Source organism: Silene latifolia, chromosome 6 (assembly GCF_048544455.1).
Source record: "Silene latifolia isolate original U9 population chromosome 6, ASM4854445v1, whole genome shotgun sequence".
Lineage (NCBI taxonomy): Eukaryota > Viridiplantae > Streptophyta > Magnoliopsida > Caryophyllales > Caryophyllaceae > Silene > Silene latifolia.
The window spans coordinates 2,017,872-2,037,639 of record NC_133531.1 but is presented as its reverse complement, the minus strand read 5'-3'; the positions used below and the strand labels follow the sequence as shown (position 1 = coordinate 2,037,639).

The 19,768-nt window shown below is 33.9% G+C and overlaps 1 protein-coding gene and 1 pseudogene across 1 annotated transcript; both read right to left on the bottom strand.

The window, feature by feature from the left end:
* Positions 1-499: 499 nt before the first annotated feature.
* LOC141585927 (cytosolic sulfotransferase 5-like) lies at positions 500-3,497 on the bottom strand. The gene is made up of 3 exons (XM_074407003.1): positions 3,282-3,497; positions 2,251-2,491; positions 500-1,337 (listed from the first exon to the last, which is right to left on the bottom strand). Exons 1-3 carry the CDS (start codon positions 3,414-3,416, stop codon positions 553-555), a joined length of 1,161 nt encoding a protein of 386 aa, XP_074263104.1. The 5' UTR covers positions 3,417-3,497; the 3' UTR covers positions 500-552.
* An 11,242-nt stretch (positions 3,498-14,739) lies between these two features.
* LOC141586788 (cytosolic sulfotransferase 15-like) lies at positions 14,740-18,289 on the bottom strand (annotated as a pseudogene).
* Between the last annotated feature and the right edge of the window lie 1,479 nt (positions 18,290-19,768).

Sequence of the window (19,768 nt, the reverse complement as noted above, 5' to 3'; positions counted from 1 at the left end):
TCGGGTCTTGAGTTCGGGTTATGAAACAGTCAACGTTTCGAACGATTTATTAGTTGCTACTTGATATACGTTTTTTTCTTCTTTTTTGCTATTACCTTTATGTTTTTTTTTTTTTTTTTTTTTTGAAAAACCCAAAAACGGGTTTAATTTATAACTTCCAAATCAATCTCAAGCAAAATGTGCAATGTAACGGGGGGAAATTAAACGGGTTTAATTTATGATTCTAATTATTCAGTTCCATGAAGTTGTATGAGACCAAGCTTAACAACTCTTCTAGAATCGGATAAGCCAATTCACCCTACAATGTACCACAGATCGTTAAAAGACCAGAAGGTTACATGCATAATTTTTTTAATAAGTTAAGAAAACTAGATTGATCTGAAATATGACCCACCTATATCTCATCCTTTCGAATGAGAGAGGTAAATTGAAGGCACCGACTTTCAAACCACCCCGAAAGAGTTAGGAGAAGGTTACATGCATATAATAAACTTATTTAGAATTCCAGATGGATTTTCCGGGTTTTGTTGAAAGACAAGAAGGTTACGAACACTAAGGACGCAGCTTGAACGATAAACCAGTGCCCTCGAGTTTCTCATTCATAAGTTTGTTCATCCTCTCGACCATGGAAGGAGTAAAATATTGTGTCCAACCACCCACCTCCCCTTTTCGAAAGAAACTCTTCTTCTCAAAAACCTTGTTAATAACTCCGCTCTTGTTTCCCTCCATTTCTTTCATATTATTAATGCGACAAAACTCGATTATTTCCTTAATGACACCCTCATTTTCCTCTTGGGGAGAAAAGGGCATACCCACAAATTCGGCCAACTTCTTCAGCTCAGCTATAGGATCGTCCTTCAAATCCTCGTACTTAAGAAACAACACTTTCTCCGGATGTTCTAAACTCTGCTTCCAATATTCCAACACATGGTCGAAGAACGGCCCAAACATCACTTTCCCTTGGATGAACTCCTCAAAACAATCCTCTATACCATACTCCACATTTTCACCTGTAACCGTCTTGATCGCGTTCAGGGTAAAGTACCAAAACGACACGATTGTGTCCATAGGGTTTCGACTAATAAAAATGACCTTACATTTGGAATCCTTGATAGAATTAGGGAGCGAGACGTAGGGCAAATGGGTATGGGAAAGCCTTGGTGAAGGAAGTTCATTAAGACGGTGAGCACGAGGATAATCCAAGGCATTACCATACACTTGAAGCTCCAGACGGCGAACGAGTTCATGTGGGTGATTATTAAGCAGAGGACTCTGGTTGATACGATATTTTTCGCGGTTGACTACCAAGAAAAGCAAGGACATCAACCAGGTGTTACCTGTTTCACAAAAATTTCTATAAGACGATCTTATATATAAAGAGCCATCAACAATTCTTATATAAAACGTTTTACATCCACTATATCTACTAAAAAAAGATGTGAAACTCTAATTTTCCCACTTAAACATATTTCTTTCTATCAAGATGGTGGCCTATAATATATACTCAAAATCTTTTAGATTTATATATTGATGACATTTAATATTTCACATTCTACACAAATTTATCTCCAGTCTTTTTATGATAAAATAATTATTTTTGTTTGTTTGAAGAATCATACAATAAAAATTCATTGATTTTTTTATGATAAAAATTTACGGCTAAAAATATATTATAAGTAAAAAATTATAAAATAGCACCATTAATTTCCTTGTAAAAGAGAAACTTTTATTGAAATATTCATTTCACGATTACTACGATTTTGATTTTTCAAATCAAACTGTAATGAAAGAGAAAAAAAAAAATTTGTTAATTTAAATTTCATAAATAATACCTAAAAGGTAAAATCCTACCACACCAAAGGTAACACTTACTATAAACGGACGTACCACACCAAATGTAACATTCCTTATTTGGCCCACAACATTACCAAGTTATCCTTGTACTCTTTTGATATTTACACAAAATACCATTACATACCCCACCTAACAAACCACAATTACATACCCCACCTACTTTTTCCCTCTTTATCCTTACTTTTTTCACCTTTTCTTAAATACTCCATTTTCCCCTACGTTACCTTTGGTGTGGTACGGAGGGAGTATTTAACTTTAAACCCTGCATTAAAATAACTTCCACAAATCACACTTCCCATTATAAGCACATTAAAATCTTTCGTTATATGATTTTACAATGTGATATTGTGAACCCGTTTTACAGGAGACTTACTCAAGAGCCATCTGAGTACGTACCTGTTTTGGGGAAGCCTGCAATGATGAGATCGGTGTCACGAGCACGAAAATGCGTTTGGAACGAAAGGATGCTTGCCATGTCACGGGAACTATCAAGACACCAGAAGCCTTGGTAGTTGACTAGCCCAATTCTGGTGCCTGTCATGGTTGTCTTTGGAAGTGTTTGCATAAGGCGTTGTGCTTCATCTTCATAGACTCGTAACTCATCTTGCTTTTCATTTTGGTCCGTTGCGTCTCGTGCCTGAAATTTAAATCGTTTTTATCAGAAGACTCAGCTTAATTATCATGTACTCTCTGGCTTGCTGTTTTCTTATCATTTTAATAAAATACTCCTCATATATATTAGAGAAATGATGAAAAAAAACCACAAAGGAAAATCGTCATGTGTACATAAGCCGGTCTTACAACGAAACTGTGTTGTCTTGTATTTATATCGTATTACTCAACCGGTTAAATTATCTCACTAATTTTCATATTTCAGCTCTCATTGTATTTTAATTTAAGAAAAATCGATCCAAAAAATTGTCCAAAAAAACTTGAGTAATAAAGCCTTTAAATAAGATTAAATGAAAATATCACTTTTTTAAAAATTCCAAGCTAATGATTTCTTTTAAAAAAATTCTCAATCTTTTAATGATTTTTTTTCTATCGCGAAGCTAGCAGTTTATAATTTTATTTTATACTGGTAATTATGCTTCAAATTATTAATTACAACATTTTCATATTTATCAATTTATAATTTATGACTTTATACTAATTTTATTTTATTTTCTTTTAAAAAAAACATTATTTTATTTTAATTTGCTTGGACTTTCAGAGGCGAATAAAAGCGCATTGAGTTCCCAATTGTGCTCGTCAAATCAAATCTTTCAAACATAACAAAACCAGTAACGTATACTCGTACTAGATTTTGCGAGCTCCAACTATTCTTACTTGTGACGAAAAGATACGTCTCAATTCTCACAAATGAGATTTTGCAAAGTAAAGAAGGTATACAAGGAATCAAGGATTAGAAAGTAGGAGAATGATACCAATGCAGAAGCACCGGAGGCAATGCTGATATCAAGGCGCTTGTGCTGCTTCGACTCATTGTTGAGTGGTGTCTCGTCGTCCTTCACCGCGTCGTTGTGGACGGAATAGTGCTGCTTTTCCTCCTCTTCCACCATCTGATCTCTCTTTAGGAATTAAGAATATGTTTGTTTAGATGGAAATTTTAAAGTTGTAACATACACTTTTATATACAGGGGTGAGGCTATGTGTATTGATGGTGTAGCAATTACATCAAAATCTACCATTTATTGTCAAAAAAAAAAAAAATCTACCATTTATTGCTTATTTATTTCATTATCTCTTTCCTTTAATCTTTTTTTTCGCAAGTTTTATTTCAGTAATCCAAAAGAGATTGTAGAGGATACTTCTGGTCAAAACCGAAAAAAAAAAAATTTAATTGGGGCATTCAATTGTTATTCAATTGGTCTCCCTTGTGACGGGTTACCATTTGTGACGGATATTTTGTGAGATAAAATGGTAACAAAATGGGTTAGTGGAGAAAGGGGACCACATGAATAGTGTTGCAGAGAGAGAAAAAGTGGGTACATTGTGAGGTAAAATGGTATCCGTCTTCAGCTTGTGACGGATATGTCATGTCTTCAATGAGAATTTGTGATTGTTATTTACTTCCCTTGATCCTTGCTTTTTCAACCCCTTGTCATTCAACAAGTTATTTATTAACACAAATTATTATGAACTTTTTTTTTTGAAACAATTATTATGAACTTGCGATTTATGAAGTTTAGTTGTTAGAAGATATAAATTTTTCAAAAATTCTAAACAAGACGGTTTTAAACTGTAAGTCGGTCCTTTTCTAGGAAAAAAAAGCATTCATTTATTACTGTTAATAATATAGTGGTTTTTATACAAATAGACCGTCTTACGCTGCAAATCCGTAAGGCTTAATTTTTTTTTTTTTTTTTTTTTGCATTTCGTGAAATTGATCGTGTTTTAGGGAATTTCTTGGCTTATAAAATGTAGCTAATTCCCTGCAAAATTAAAGATAATACACTTAATTTTGACGTACTAAAAGGTTTTATACGATAATTTTAATGATATTAGAAACCCTTATCTGTACCCGGTACCACTTATGGAAGCAACTTCACTTACTATACTAATTGACAAACTTGTTACTTAGTATATATTAAGTTGATAGTAAATCAGATGTATATTCTTTATTTCCTACCCAAAAACAAATACGGAGTATTTAACACTTAACACTTTGGGAATGTTCAAACAAATAACATTGATGCAAAAGGTTATTTTAATTTAACCGTAACGAACGAATATATATCAGGTCTCTTCAGAGATGTCTGTCACGAAAAATCTCTCAAAATTCAAGTGATAAAAATTATGGTGTTTTAAAGAAAAAATAAAATAGCTTCACCTGGTAATACTGGATTTCAACACTGAATTTTCATTCACACCTAGATTTCAAATTTCAAATTAATCTATAGAAAAATGTAATTTAGGAAATACCCAATACAATTAATTACATATGGAAAATTCAATTAACTAGTCAACCTTCATTATTTAGTTAATCGTTTATTTTCGAGAAAATATTAATGATATTTCTGATGATCCATGATTCACATGCAATAGTGATGATCAATATTTTTTCGATTATTTTAACCCATGTCCATTAGACACATGCTAAAAAAAATAAAAAAATGAAAGAATTAAAGTTATTTCTTGAAAAGAAAAGTACAAATTAAAAGTAATAGAATATTGCAATTTCCAATAAAAACCCCATTTAATTCTTTTCCTTTTGATTTCTTATCATGTGCCTATTGCCTAATAGGCATATGTTAAAAAAACCGATATTTTTTTTAAGAATTTAATAAATTCACTACCATGTATCTACATAGTATAAAAGCCAAGTTCTTTCTTGGCTTTTGATTGGCTGGTGAGTTTTTACATGCAGGCCCCGCCATGTCTCCTATACTATTTAATTACCTTATCTCCTCATGCAAATTCCTTTTATTTCTATCTTTTATTCTTATTTTAATTGTTTATGTTAAAACATAAGTTAAAATGTCACAATTTACATAAATGTTGTAATTAACAATTTTACATACTTCAACGGGTTTAACATGTCAAATACCTTTAATATAATTCTAATAAAATACGGTTGTATATTATCTGATATTTAAATCTAATATTTATCAAATATTCGAATCTCCAAATATGGACTATTTATATTGTCACGGTATTGAATACTTAATCACGTTCAATTATATATATTCATGTATCTAATAATAGCGTCTGCTATTACGACCCGTGCATTTTTTGCACGGGAATAAAACTAGTTTTACATTTGTACCCTTTAGCCGGTTGGGGCAAAATCGATTAACAATTTTTTTTTCTTAATTAGGGTGGTATTGAGATTTAGTACCGCGCTACCGCCGGGTGACACCCTATCGATTCTCTCTCAAAATGTTTATAGACTCTGACCATAGGGTTTCGGCTAATGTATAAGACCTTACGCCCGCAATCCTTGATGGAGTCCGGGAGCGAGATATAGGGCATGTTTAATTATGGAAAGTTTCCATATTTATGAATTTGGTAATAATCTAGATGGCAAATATATTCATGATTAGTTTTGGTAAGTGGTAGAATTTGGTAACTTTTGCTCAAACTTATAAAAGGTAACTTCTTTCTTTTTAAACTTGCCATATATTTAAAAACCCTAAAAAAAATATTACGGAGTAATTTTCCTAAATTGCCATCCACGACTCTTTAAAATCCCATTATATATACCAAACTTAATCATCCACAAAAAAAAATCATTCACAATTCCACAAAAAAAAAAAGAGAATTACCATCTCTTCATCAGTTCATCCGATCATTGGCTTTTTTCTCACTTTTTCTTATAACACGAGCTCAAAATAACCCGTTATTTTCATCTTAACAATATTTGCAATGGGTAGTGGTGAAGTAAAGGACGTGCCAAAAGGGTGCATGGCAATTATGGTAGGACGTGAAGGAGAGGAAGAAGAATTACAAAGATTTATAATTCCAATTAATTATGTTAATCATCCTTTGTTTATTAATCTTCTTAAACAAGTTGAAGATGAGTATGGTTTCGAGTATAACGGACCGATAACTATTCCATGCCATGTCGAGGAATTCAAGCATCTTCAAGGTTTGATTGATCAAGAACATCAACACAATCATCATCATCATCACCATATTAGGCATAATCATCATCATCGTCATAATTTCTTGTGTTTTAAGGCTTGATTAATGGGTTGAAGAAGTACTCTGAATCAGCGTTAAAACTTTTGGTTGAGATGAGTTTCTGAAGTATTCGTTTGCAACTTGTAAATAGTCATTAGGATTCTATTTCTTTGATTTTTGTGTTAGGAGTCGTTTGGTTCACCATGGAAAGATAGAATTTTTGGGAAGATTAAATTCATATGAAGTTGAAAATCATGTGAATTGTAGAAATCTTGTTTGGTTGGATGTGGGAACTTGAATTCATGTGGGAACTCCCACTTACCTAGGGGGGCTAGGTAACTAACTTCCTACATTATGTAGGAATTGGAGTTCCATAGGAAGTTCTACTTCCCATGAATTGGGCAACCAAACAAACCTTCATTTTGCTATTTCCCATGATTTTTCAATTCCTATGAATTTGGAAGGCAACCAAACAACCCCTTAGTTTGTCGAATTGGTGGAATTGTAAATTGTTATCTTTGGAAGGAGATTTTCTTTATTATTACTTGAAGATTATTTCCAAGTTTATTGTAATTTGTTATCTTTCAAGTAAATTGTGAAAATAATTCCATTATTCTTTTCTATCTCCTACGGAGTATTTGGTAATCCAATTATTTATTTATTTTTACATCGGCAGTAGTTTGTCCGTCCAATAACCGATGGCTATCATGTGTAGTTTTACGACGTACTAGAACACTAAGAGCAAGTGTAATGGAAAAACTTCATATAAAGTTCTTTCTTTGTCATGTTATACTAGTTTGAATGTCCGTGCGTTGCAACGGGATAATTAACTTATTTATAATGCAAGAAAAAATCCCACCTTATACTAATTTTCCGATGTGGGACAATTCTACTATTTATAAGTGATATATTCACCAAACTTGGATTATTTTCAACTTGATTATTTTTCTGATGTGGGACAATTCTACAATGTGGGAGAAATAACATACTCAGAATTACACCATCGTTTTTGCACTTGTTCGACATCCAACCAGATCCCGAATACCGAATACGGACAATTGTTACTCATTATATCTAATAGTTATATTTAAATTTAATAATATGATCAAGTCAAGTACTCTTCATTAATATTTGTACGTTGTTTTTCTTCAATTTTTTTCATCATAATTGAGATACGAAAATTTCCCGTAGTACCCCTTAATAATTATCATAATTGATGTTTATGGTAATGCCTTCGATTATCCTCGGCCCCATCATCTTAAAGAACTTCCTTCACCAAGGCTTTTACATACCCACTTACCATACATCTAGAATTGGCCTTTTATTTGACCTTATAACAGAAATAAAAGTAAAGCGCATAGTGACCTTATAACAGAAATAGATGTAAAAAGTATACGGTACATCTAGAATTGGCTTTTTCATCATAATTGAAATAAGTATGTTAATTAGGAATGTATTTTTGTATAATATTTTAGGGAGATACTTAGTCTATTAAATATGGGATAAAGTTCAGTAAGTGGATTATACATCCAATGTAGTACGTCAGATGATATAGTCTTTGAGCATTAAGATAAAATTTTTGAGTTTTAAATTAAAAATTGAGTTTTATTATTATAAATTTTTTAAGTTTTCTACTTAAACATTAATTTCAAAAAGTTACATTATAACTTAAAAAAATTACATATAAGTTAAAGAAAAATTGATTTTTGACATCATGAAACTAAAATGTAATTTATAAATTTTATAGAACTAAAAAAAATATACTTAAAAGCTCAAAAAGTCAATAAGTATGATGTAGTACATCTAATGTACAATCCTTTTTCTCGATAAAATTGTGGAATCTTTTTTGCCAAATATTTTATTTAATTTGTGGCAAAGATTGAGCCAATAATTATGGAGCCCAACGTGTAAACTTGAAGTTGTTTTTAATCTCTCATTGGGCCACTAAAGTATTGAATTATACTCTTGGGTTAAGATGATAAAAAAATAGGCCCACTTATACGCATAAGCACTTAGGCGGGAAAACAATTGTGTTTTTTTATTCTTTTAGTTTTAGGGGGATTTTCAAGAAAATGTTAATGATATTTCTGATGATCCATGATTCGCAAGCAATAGTGATGATCAATATTTTTTCGATTATTTTAACCTATCATTAGGCACATGATAAAAAAAATAAAAAAAAAGGAAAGAATCAAAGTTATTTCTTGAAAAGAAAAGTACAAAAGTAATAGTGTAAAATATTGCAATTTCCCATAAAAATCCCATTTAATTCCTTTTTTTTTTTCTTATCATGTGGGCATATGTTAAAAAAAAAACGATATATTTTTAAGAATCTAATAAATTCACTACCACGCATTTTACATTTTTACCCTTTAGCCGGTTGGGACAAAATCGATAACAATTTTTTTTTTCTTAATTAGGGTGGTATTGAGATTTAGTACCGCCGCGTGACACCCTATCGATTCCCTCTCAAAATGGAGTCTTTTACCAAAATGACCATTTTCAACAAACTATTTCCCAAACTAACCATTTTACAATTTTAATTCCCATTTTAACCATTGTTAAGGTTTTAACAATGTAATTAACTTTGTTAATGGCTAGTTTGGGAAATAATTTGGTAAAATAGGTAATTCAGTAAGAGATTTATACAACTTCAAAAAATAATTTCTCATAATGACAATTATTAATATGTACTTCGTATATATTTTCCAACATCACATGGATATTGACAGACTTATATTTTTAGTTTCCAATCTTTATTTGTACTTATCTTATTTTTATAAATGTTACACTCATGTTACAACACTTAAATAAAAGTAATGTGTGATCATATCAAAAAAATAATGTCACGTGAATTCAATTCTTCTTCTATTTAATAAATCGGTTGTAGACATTTTCAAATTTTTACGAAAACGAAATCAACATTTAAAATTATGAGCAAAGTCCTAAAGTTACAATTAAATATTAAGAACCTCAAATCGAATAAAATAATAATTGAAACAAAAAATTAGGACCATTTTACTTCCCTTTATAAATCAACCCATTTAATTTTTTTTATTTCCTCATAAAATGACAAATATGCTCAGTGAAAAATTATAAAATTACAAAAAGTTACAATTAAATGTTATTTTTTTTATAATTATTGAAAGACAAATATGCTCAATCAAAAATTATAATTTTTTTTTTTTGACAGAAGGTTGAATAACTTACATTATTGAAAACAATACAGAGTAAGCTATTCGACTAGATAGCACCAGACACTTAACAAGATCTAGCACTACAAAGCCATACATCGAGATTACATAACATTTATATAAAAGAAAATATGCGATAACAAGATAAGCAAGATAAACAATGGAAGAACGGCACGAGACGACATCTTGGTCATGAACGCTGGTATCACCATCATTAACACAAAAGACCTCTAAATACCGTCGATACATACTCACGCCGGGATGACAATAACAAGGTGCACTTACGCTCTTGCGAAAAGACCGTAGAAAGAAAAGATGAGAGGCAAGACGAAATCTGCCCTCGACGGAGAAAAATCTCCTACACCTTAGAGATCGCACCCATTGATCGTAGGAAAGACGGACCGAGAAATCCAACATGCAATGTGAAACACAAACCCCCAGAGACAGAAGCACCTCAACACCAACACCGTAACAGGGACTTGACTTACCACTAAAGAGACGATCAAAGCTCCTATAGGAGGAGGTTATTAGGATATAATAACAAAACAGGAAAATTAAAGGGAACACCATTCAAAAGACGAGAAGACCACCACCTCCGACCCCAACCAACACCACCGTCGAAGACCCAAAAACCACCCTACCCAACACCCCTCATACACAAAGAAAAGGACCCCAGCATACAAAATCGCACTCCAACAAAAAGCAGCAGACCCATCAGACCATCCACGAAAGACACGGCACACCCAACAATCACAAACCCACTGAGACTCCAAATTCCAAGCGAACCCCCCCGGACCATCGGCAGGCATGCAAACAAGACACAGACACAACAGACCGTCAACAGGAAACCGGAAAAGGGACCAATCTGGTGGGGGAGGGGGCGCGAGGGGGGAAACACGGATCGTCCCAAATCCACCTCCATTAACAGAAAAGACGCACCACCAATAACAGTAAGACGCAGCACCAAGAGGAGCTATGCTCCTCAACCAGACACAACAAAGACCGATGGTCATCAAGACACCGGAACAAGAACCAGGGGTGGGGAGAAGGGCGAGGGGGGGGGGGAAACACCCCTGGAAAGCATGCGCCACTTCGATGACAGGACAGGGGAGCGCGGAACGGACCGACCTCAGACCAACCACACGAAAACCCGCGAAACCAAACCGGACAAGCAGGACGGAAAGACGATCCAACGAAAGGGAGAAGCGAAATCAGGCCAACTGGGATGCCAACGGAGATCACAACAACGATGAGGGGTGAATGATCACCGGAGATGGGTCAAGGAAAGACCCCATCTCCGGCGATGGGTAGGGGGAGAAGGGAGAAGGTGGAAGTTGAGGAGAGGCGGCGGAATCAGAAAAGGGGATTTAGGGTTTTCTTTTTTTTAGAGAGAGGTGGGAGGATATTTTTAGAGAGATAAGCCCGAATGGTGATTATTTGGTCAAGCTTAAAAAAAAAAAAAAAAAAAAACATATCTTTCAATATCCATGGGTTGATGAAAAATATATGCATACTAATTGTCATCATGGAAAATTAATTAATTTTAATATTATCTAAATATTTTACCAAATTAGCCATTGTCAAATTTATTTCTCAAACTAGCCATTGTCAAGATTGATTATGTTTCTAAAGTTTCAAAAATGGTTAGAATGGGAATTAAAATTTGAGAATGGTTAGTTTGGTAAATACTTAATGAAAAATGGTCATTTTAGTAAAAGACCCCTCAAAATGCTTAATAGACTCTGACCATAGGGTTTCGGCTAATGTATAAGACCTTACGCCCGGAATCCTTGATGGAGTCCGGGAGCGAGATATAGGGCATGTTTAATTTATTTATGGAAAGTTTCCATATTTATGAATTTGGTAATAATCTAGATGGCAAATATATTGATGATTAGTTTAGCTAAGTGGTAGAATTTGGTAACTTTTGCTCAGAATTTGGTAACTCTGTTTGATACCATATTTGGCAACTTACCATATATTTAAAAACCCTAAAAAAATATTACCGAGTAATTTTCCTAAATTGCCATCCACGACTCTTCAAAATCCCATTATATATACCCAACCTAATCATCCACAAAAAATCATACACAATTCCACAAAAAAAAGAGTTACCATCTATTCATCCGATCCTTGGCCTTTCCTCACTTTTTCTTATAACACGAGCTCAAAATAACCCGTTATTTTCATCTTAACATTATTTGCAATGGGTAGTGGTGAAGTAAAGGACGTGCCAAAAGGGTGCATGGCAATTATGGTAGGACGTGAAGGAGAAGAAGAAGAATTACAAAGATTCATAATTCCAATTATGTATGTTAATCATCCTTTGTTTATTAATCTTCTTAAACAAGTTGAAGAAGAGTATGGTTTCGACCATAACGGTCCGATAACTATTCCATGCCATGTCGAGGTATTCAAGCATCTTCAAGGTTTGATTCATCAAGAACAACACAATCATCATCATCACCATATTAGACATAATCATCATCATCGTCATAATTTCTTGTGTTTTAAGGCTTGATTAATGGGTTGAAGAAGTACTCCGTATCAGCGTTAAACTTTTGGTTGAGATGAGTTTCTGAAGTATTCGCTTGCAACTTGTAAATAGTCATTAGGATTCTATTTCTTTGATTTTTGGTTTGTCGAATTGGTGGAAATTGTAAATTGTTATCTTTGGAAGGAGATTTTCTTTGTTATTAATTGAAGATTATTTCCGAGTTTATTTTGATTCTTTCTTTGCATTATTCTTACTCTAATAATTAGACAAATACTCCGTATTACTTTTAAGCAAGATTTTGGCCGTGATTAAAAAATATAGAAAGATAATTTCGGAATGAATTTCCATTATATGTATCGGTTTTTTTAGGGCACACGTTAATAATACCTCATCTATCTAGTTTCCAAATATAATTAATTACTCCTAATTAGTTTAGGAAAATTTTAAAAAATTACATTATTTATGTTTTATTTTCTCACTTCCTTTTCATAATAATTACTGCTTTCCATTTGATAAAATTACCTTATTTTATTTATTCATAATAATTAAGTACTTGTAACCGTCTTACACTCTTGCATATAATTTTATTGGTTCTAGATTTTGGATTACTGCCGTTAATTCTCGACCGAACTAGAGTCACACCCATGTTTGGGATTTTTATTCATACAATCCACTTAGTATTTAGCAAGTTTTTCTCAAACCTTAATTAACTAGTATTGGTGTCCGGCTTCGCCCGGGCTACCTCTACTTACCATTATTTTTTTTTATTAAATAAAATTACTTAAAGTTGCATAACCCCTAAATTTATCATTAATATATTTTTCTATGACATATCCTAAAATTACGATGAAATAAATTTTGAGATAAATTCACTACTCCCGCTATTAATATTTTACTCTTATTAATGAAACAATAGTCATAACATTTCACTACTTGTCTGTAATCATTGTTACTTTCACTACTCCCGCCGTAATTATTGTTACTGTCACTACTCCTGCATTAATATTGATAATTTCACTACTCCCGCCGTAATTATTGTTACTTTCACTATTGCCGCAATAATATTGATTATTTCACAACTCCCATTGTTGTTTCTACCACTTTCACCAATCTTGCTGATAATATTGTTACTTTTACTATTCAAATGAGTGATTACTATCATATAATAACTATATCGTGTGTTACTACAATCTTATCTTTACTGACGAAATTACTTTTACTACTTAGGCATGCAATTTTAAGAGGATTATATATTTATATAAATATATGCATTAAATCAAATCAAAAGAATTATGCAATATTATATATTATGGAATCTAACTTAAATTATTTATAACCTACAAATATTATATTTTTGTATGTTAAATAATTAGCATCTCTATATATCTAATAAACTATAAAGTTTATTAAAATTGCATAGATTTTAAATTTAATATATAATTTTATGATAATAATAACTAATACCATAAGTGTGCATGTTTATACTAATTAATTATTTTATTTTAAGAAAATTGACCATCTTCTAGTCTTTTATGAATATCTAGGAAAATTACCAAGCATCTTCTTTCTTTTAGTCTCCTTGAAATTGACCATCTTAATTAATTATTTTATTTAAAGAAAATTGACCATCTTAATTAATTATTTTATTTTAAGGAAATTGACCATGTTTTAGTCTCTTACAAATGTTTAGGAAAATTATCAAGCTTCTATATAATTTAATTTTAACCCAAACTATATAATATTTGCATTGAGATCCCTTAATCGGGTCCATCACACGGTGTTAGTGATTTAAAACTATATAGTATAATTAATTTGTATAACTTTCTTTAATTACATTGAAGTTCCTTGATTTCTGGAATTAATATATAGTATTGATTATGTCATAAGGACATTACAATATATAGAGTAGGGCGGTAGGAATTTCGAACGTGAGACCTAATGTTATTAACATAGGTCCGTAAGATCACTAATGAGTCCCAAAAACCGTAGGGTTTAAGTGTTTAACATAGGTACATATATGACGTGTCTCCAAATTTCGGTGAAAAATACTACTCTGTGCCTTAGAGGCTTAGAGTACTACTTAACAATTAATTGAGACACTAAAAATAGAATAACACAACAAATGACCGGGACAGAAAAAGTATTAAAGATATATATTAGGAAAAACGAGTACAAATACAATTTACACATACCTCACTGAAAGACGGACTTATATTTATTGATAAAATTTTACTAGAACAAAAAATAAAATAAAATGTAACACTAAAATTTGGGAGGACGGTCTTCCAATAAGTTATTGAAAGACCAATCTTCCGTACAGAACCTCATTTTTCAGCAAGAACACATTTTAAATTCACAATCGAAACACTAAGCAATCAACCAAGTTTGAACGATAAACCGGTGCCCTCGAATTTTTCATTCATAAGTTTGTTCATCCTCTCGACCATGGAAGGAGTGAAATATCGAGTCCAACCACCCACTTCTCCTTTTCGAAAGAAGCTCTTCTTCTCAAAAACCTTGTTAATAAATCCGCTCTTGTTGCCCTCCATTTCTTTCAAGTTATTAATACTACAAAACTCGATTATTTCCTTAATGACACCGTCATTTTCTTCTTTAGGGGAGAAGGGCACGCTCACAAATGCGGCTAATTTCTTCAACTCAGCTATAGGATCGTCCTTCAAATCCTCGTACTTTAGGAACAACACTTTCTCGGGTCGCTCTAAATTCTGCTTCCAATACTCAATAACATGATCAAAGTAAGGCCCATACACAACTTTTCCTTGCAAGAAACCCTCAAAAAACTCCTCCAAACTACAAAATTCAAAATCTTCGCCTTCAATCTTCTTCAACGCGCTTATGGTGAAGTACCATAGTGATACTAATGTATCCATAGGGTTTCGGCTAATGTATAAGACCTTACACCCAGAATCCTTGATGGAGTCCGGGAGCGTTACATAGGGTAAGTGGGTATTGAATAACCTAGGTGGAGGAAGTTCATCAAGATGGTGTGGTCGAGGATAATCGAAGGCATTACCATACACTTCAACCTCTAGTCGGTATACAACCTCATGAGGATGATTATTAAGCAGAGGACTCCGCTTAATAACATATTTTTCGCGGTTGACGATCGAGAAGAGTAATGACTTCAACCAGGTTGAACCTGTTTCACCAATACTGTTATTAGAGATATTAGTTAGTATAAGATATTAGGAAAGATATTATTATTATGGGTATCATAATAATATCCTATAGAATATTAGGAGTATTCTTGGATTATCCTCCAAGACGGTTTACTATATAATGTAACCGACTCATCAATAAGAATCAACTCATTCAGTTATAATCTCCCTTCTATTATTAACATGGTATCAGCCTAAAAATCGATCCTCTCAAAAACTTTTCCGCTTGCTAGCAAATTAGTGCTTAAATCGTCGGCCGGAGATGGCTCTCCTATGCCATCTCCGGCGGGCTTCTAAATTGTCCCGTAGAAAGTAGTAATCATAATAGAATATTAGGGAGTATTTGTTATTTATTGAATAAAACCTAGGCCCCACCTTCCCCTATATCTTCTTCCACCCCGTAACCTTCACCAAACCACCAAAGTCAACCATCCTTCACAGATCTGACCATACATCTCACTGCCATGACGCCATCTTCATAACCACCTTTCGCCTTACCGTCACCCTAGGCCTATTATTATTATATTAGGAATAAATATATGTCTCGCTCTACCCTCCTCCGTTCTTAACGTTGCTATGTCCCCACCATGTCACTCGGTTGACTCCGTCCACGCCAATACCGCTCTCACGCCGCGCTTGTCCTCCGTTGCTTCGAACCATATCTCGCCTTGTTGCTTCTAAGAATCGCCAAAGGTCATTGCATCTCGCTATGATGCCCTATCTAAACCACCGCCATGTCCCGTCATTGTCTTGCCGCTGTCCGCCTCGGGTTCGCCCAACAACCACCGCTGCCTAACGGGCCAGTTGGTATGACTTCATCGGCCATATGTTTTAGCAATTTTGGATGTGTGCCTAGTTTTGGTTTAGTCATATTGTTTTATTTCCGTTTTTAGTTTTGTACTGTTGAGTTTGCTTCGGCCCTCACAGTTTCGGTGTTTCATGAGTTTGTTTCGGCCCTTGTGCACCATTTATTTTGTTTTTATATTGTCGGTGTTTTACGAGTTTGCTTCGGCCCTCGTGCACCTTGACGTTTTAGTTTCGTGTCTCACGAGTTGTTTCGACACTCGTGCACAATTAGTATTATTCTTGTTATATTACTTTGTGTGGCTTTTTCAATTGGCATGATCTCCGACAAAGGAAAGGCACTGCAACCGGTTCAAGTGCCGACAACGATCAACTCGTCTCATCTATGTGGTATCATCAACTATTTCTTTTTTAGTCCAGTCAAAGTGTCCGCTAACTACCGCTTTGACTGAGGGGGTGTATTAGAGATATTAGTTAGTATAAGATATTAGGAAAGATATTATTATGAGTATCATAATAATATCCTATAGAATATTAGGAATATTCTTAGATTATCCTCCAAGACGGTTTACTATATAATGTAACCAGCTCATCAATAAGAATCAACTCATTCAGTTATAATCTCCCTTCTATTATTAACAACTGTTACTGTAAGACTCATCAAAGTCTTTATAAATCTCTGCCATATCAGCTTTCCACCAGTTCAGACTCACCTTAGACTCCATACATTATCAGTAAGACTCACCTTAGACTCTACTTTTCCATTTTACTTTTTTTTTACAAACTTAAAAAAGAAAAAAATAATATAAAAAGAAATGACATATGAGATCCACTCGTTGGATATTTTCTTTGAAAGTGGGGTCAAGACTCACCCAAAGTCTTTAAGTTGTGTCTTGGATTTTCAAGACGTACTCAACTTAAGACTTAAAGTTAAGACTCGTTGGATATTTTCCTTTGAAAGTGGGGTCAAGATTCGCTAAGTCGCTAGTACGCACGTACCTGTCTTGGGAAAGCTAGCGATGATGAGATCAGTGTCGCGAGCACGGAAATGCCTTTGAAAAGAAAGGATGGTAGCTATGTTATTATTACGGTTAGGACACCAACAGCCTTGGTACTTGACAGGGGCGGCCAATGAGTTCGGGAGGCCCTGTGCCGAATATAAAATGGAGGCCCCAAAACTCAAATTAAATTACCATTTATTTGCACTCCTAAACAAAACTTATTGATCACCGTTCACCAACTCATAGTAATTGATACAAACAGAAAGGGAAATTTTTTTTTTTGAAAAAAGGAAATGCTAAGATATATTTTAGGCATTTGTAAAAAAAAAAATTATAAAATAATACGATCTCACACCATAAAACGGTTCATTTTTATAAAATATCTATTCGTTTAATGCTAATAATGATTTGTTTTTACTCAATAAAATCGTCTCATAATATAAAACATTTTAATACAATAATTACGGAAAAAAGTTGAAAGATAAAATTGTCACCGAAAAAACACAAAAATCAGAAAAGTAAAGTGCCTTTAAAAATTCTGATTAATGTGTAATAGTTTACTACTATCAGTAGGTCTCATGAGAGACCGTCTCCCACTAATTTAGTGGGAGACATAATAGGGAAAAAAGAAATTCTGTGGGTCCCTCACCCCATCATGTGAGAGGTCTCTCAATAACGCTATTGAGAGACCGTCTCTCCGGAGTTTTTGTGTACTACTATTGTGTAGTCTATAAACCAATTACATAATAATAAATAAAAAATTGGGGAAAGTGGGAAACAAAGAAGCAAATAGTAGATGTATATGTAGGGATTGGGCTTAAACCGAGTATAATATTTGATGTATGTAGGAATTGGGCTCAAAATTTTGAGGCCCTAATGATGTATGTAGGGATTGAGCTCAAACCGAGTATAATATTTGATGTATGTAGGGATTGGGCTCAAAATTTTGAGGCCCTAATTTCCCTTGGGCCCCGGTGCAAAGAGCTGAAATGCTCCCCCTCTTGGCCGCCCATGGTACTTGACAAGTTCGAAGTTACGGCTTACGGATGTCTTAGGAAGGTCTTGTATAATACGTTTCGCTTCAACTTCATGAACTAGTAGCTCATCTTCGTTTGTTGTTTTTGGTTCCTGCATTTTTATCGATATCTATATCTATATTGATATCTGTACACTTTTTCTTTGCATGATATAATGCAGTGTCTAAATAGAAACATAAGACACATGTATGCATGCATGTTAATGATATTGATTGATGAAAACTTGCTTTTGGAAATCGGAACTTAGGAACTTGCATCTTAGATAGCACCAAAATGAATACGGATACGGACACGACACGTGACAAGACATTTCATGAAATTTAGGACACGGGACATGTTATTTAATTTAATAAAATATATATTTTTTAGTTATAAATATTCGATTTTATTTTTGTAAAATTATTTGATATTCAATTTAAATAAGTGAAGCTAAAATTTGGCCTTTATTATAGCTCAATTTCATTTCCCATCCAAACTCATATTTCTAATCAATCTCTTTCGAGAGCTCATTTTTCGTCTAAAGAACATCATTCACCTCAAATGATGTCCAAATACCAAAGACACGCGTCAGACACGTGCCCAAATAAAAGTAGAAAGTTAGACACGGCTTTATAGGTGTCCGACATGTTTAGGCGTGTGTCCGATACGGTGTCAGACACGGGACGACTAACTAAGAGAAGTCTTCGGGCTACCTAGCTTGCATCCACCGAACGGTGGTCTCTTGAGTAATGCATAATTAAGAGTACTCCCTTCGTTTCGGTCATTTGTTTACCTTAGGTTTTAGCACAAAAACAAAGAAAAGAGGATAGGATCAATTATTTGATTTGTTCCGGGTGTAATTCGGAGCAGTGTTGTTACCACGTAAGCTTTGTTGAATGATGACTTTGCTTGACTCTTCCTTTCGGCCTCTCCTGAAACAATGAACAAACTGAGGGCTCGGCTTGGTACCGAGCGTACTCACTCCGACGCTCAAGTCAGTAAACTTAAAGGGATTAAGTTGTGTGTTACTTGGCAAAGTATATTGTAGAGAGATAAGGGAGTTTATACCAGATTATGAGATGTTTAGTTTATATTTCGGATCCTTTTCTCGTTGAGAGAAGTGGAGTATTTATAGACTTTCACCTTTTGTCACGTAGTGGCCAAGTGGCAGAGCAGGTGGAAAAGACTGTTCTACCTTCGGCCGAGGTACCCATGGCAGGCCGGCAGGCCTGGTTGACTCCATGCCGAGGGGTCTTGGATGTGAGTACGCGGATATGTCTCCCGGCTGGCTGGTTGCCTAGCCGAGACCCAAGTGACAGGCCGACAGGCTGCGTCGGTTAGGCTGTCTAATATGTTGACTTGATGTCTTTTGTCTTTGACCTTACTCAATACGTTGACTCGGTCAGCGGGTGCAGAATATGCCCCATCATGATTATAAGTGATACAAATTGAATGTAGAAGATCAAATTGTTTATCAAAAATATACCCAAAATGAAAAGGTAAACAATTAACTAGACACCCTAAAATAGAATAGTATAAACAAATAAATGACCGAAACCTAATCTAATACGAGTACTGTCGTACATACTAAAAGAAC

Bases quoted from the DNA above. Each gene is read 5' to 3' on its own strand.
- LOC141585927 (XM_074407003.1), bottom strand. From the start codon at position 3,416: ATGGTGGAAGAGGAGGAAAAGCAGCACTATTCCGTCCACAACGACGCG. The intron at 2,492-3,281 runs GTATCATTCTCC...TTTAAATTTCAG, and splicing joins CCTCCGGTGCTTCTGCATTG to GCACGAGACGCAACGGACCA. The intron at 1,338-2,250 runs GTACGTACTCAG...TTTGTGAAACAG, and splicing joins TGCAGGCTTCCCCAAAACAG to GTAACACCTGGTTGATGTCC.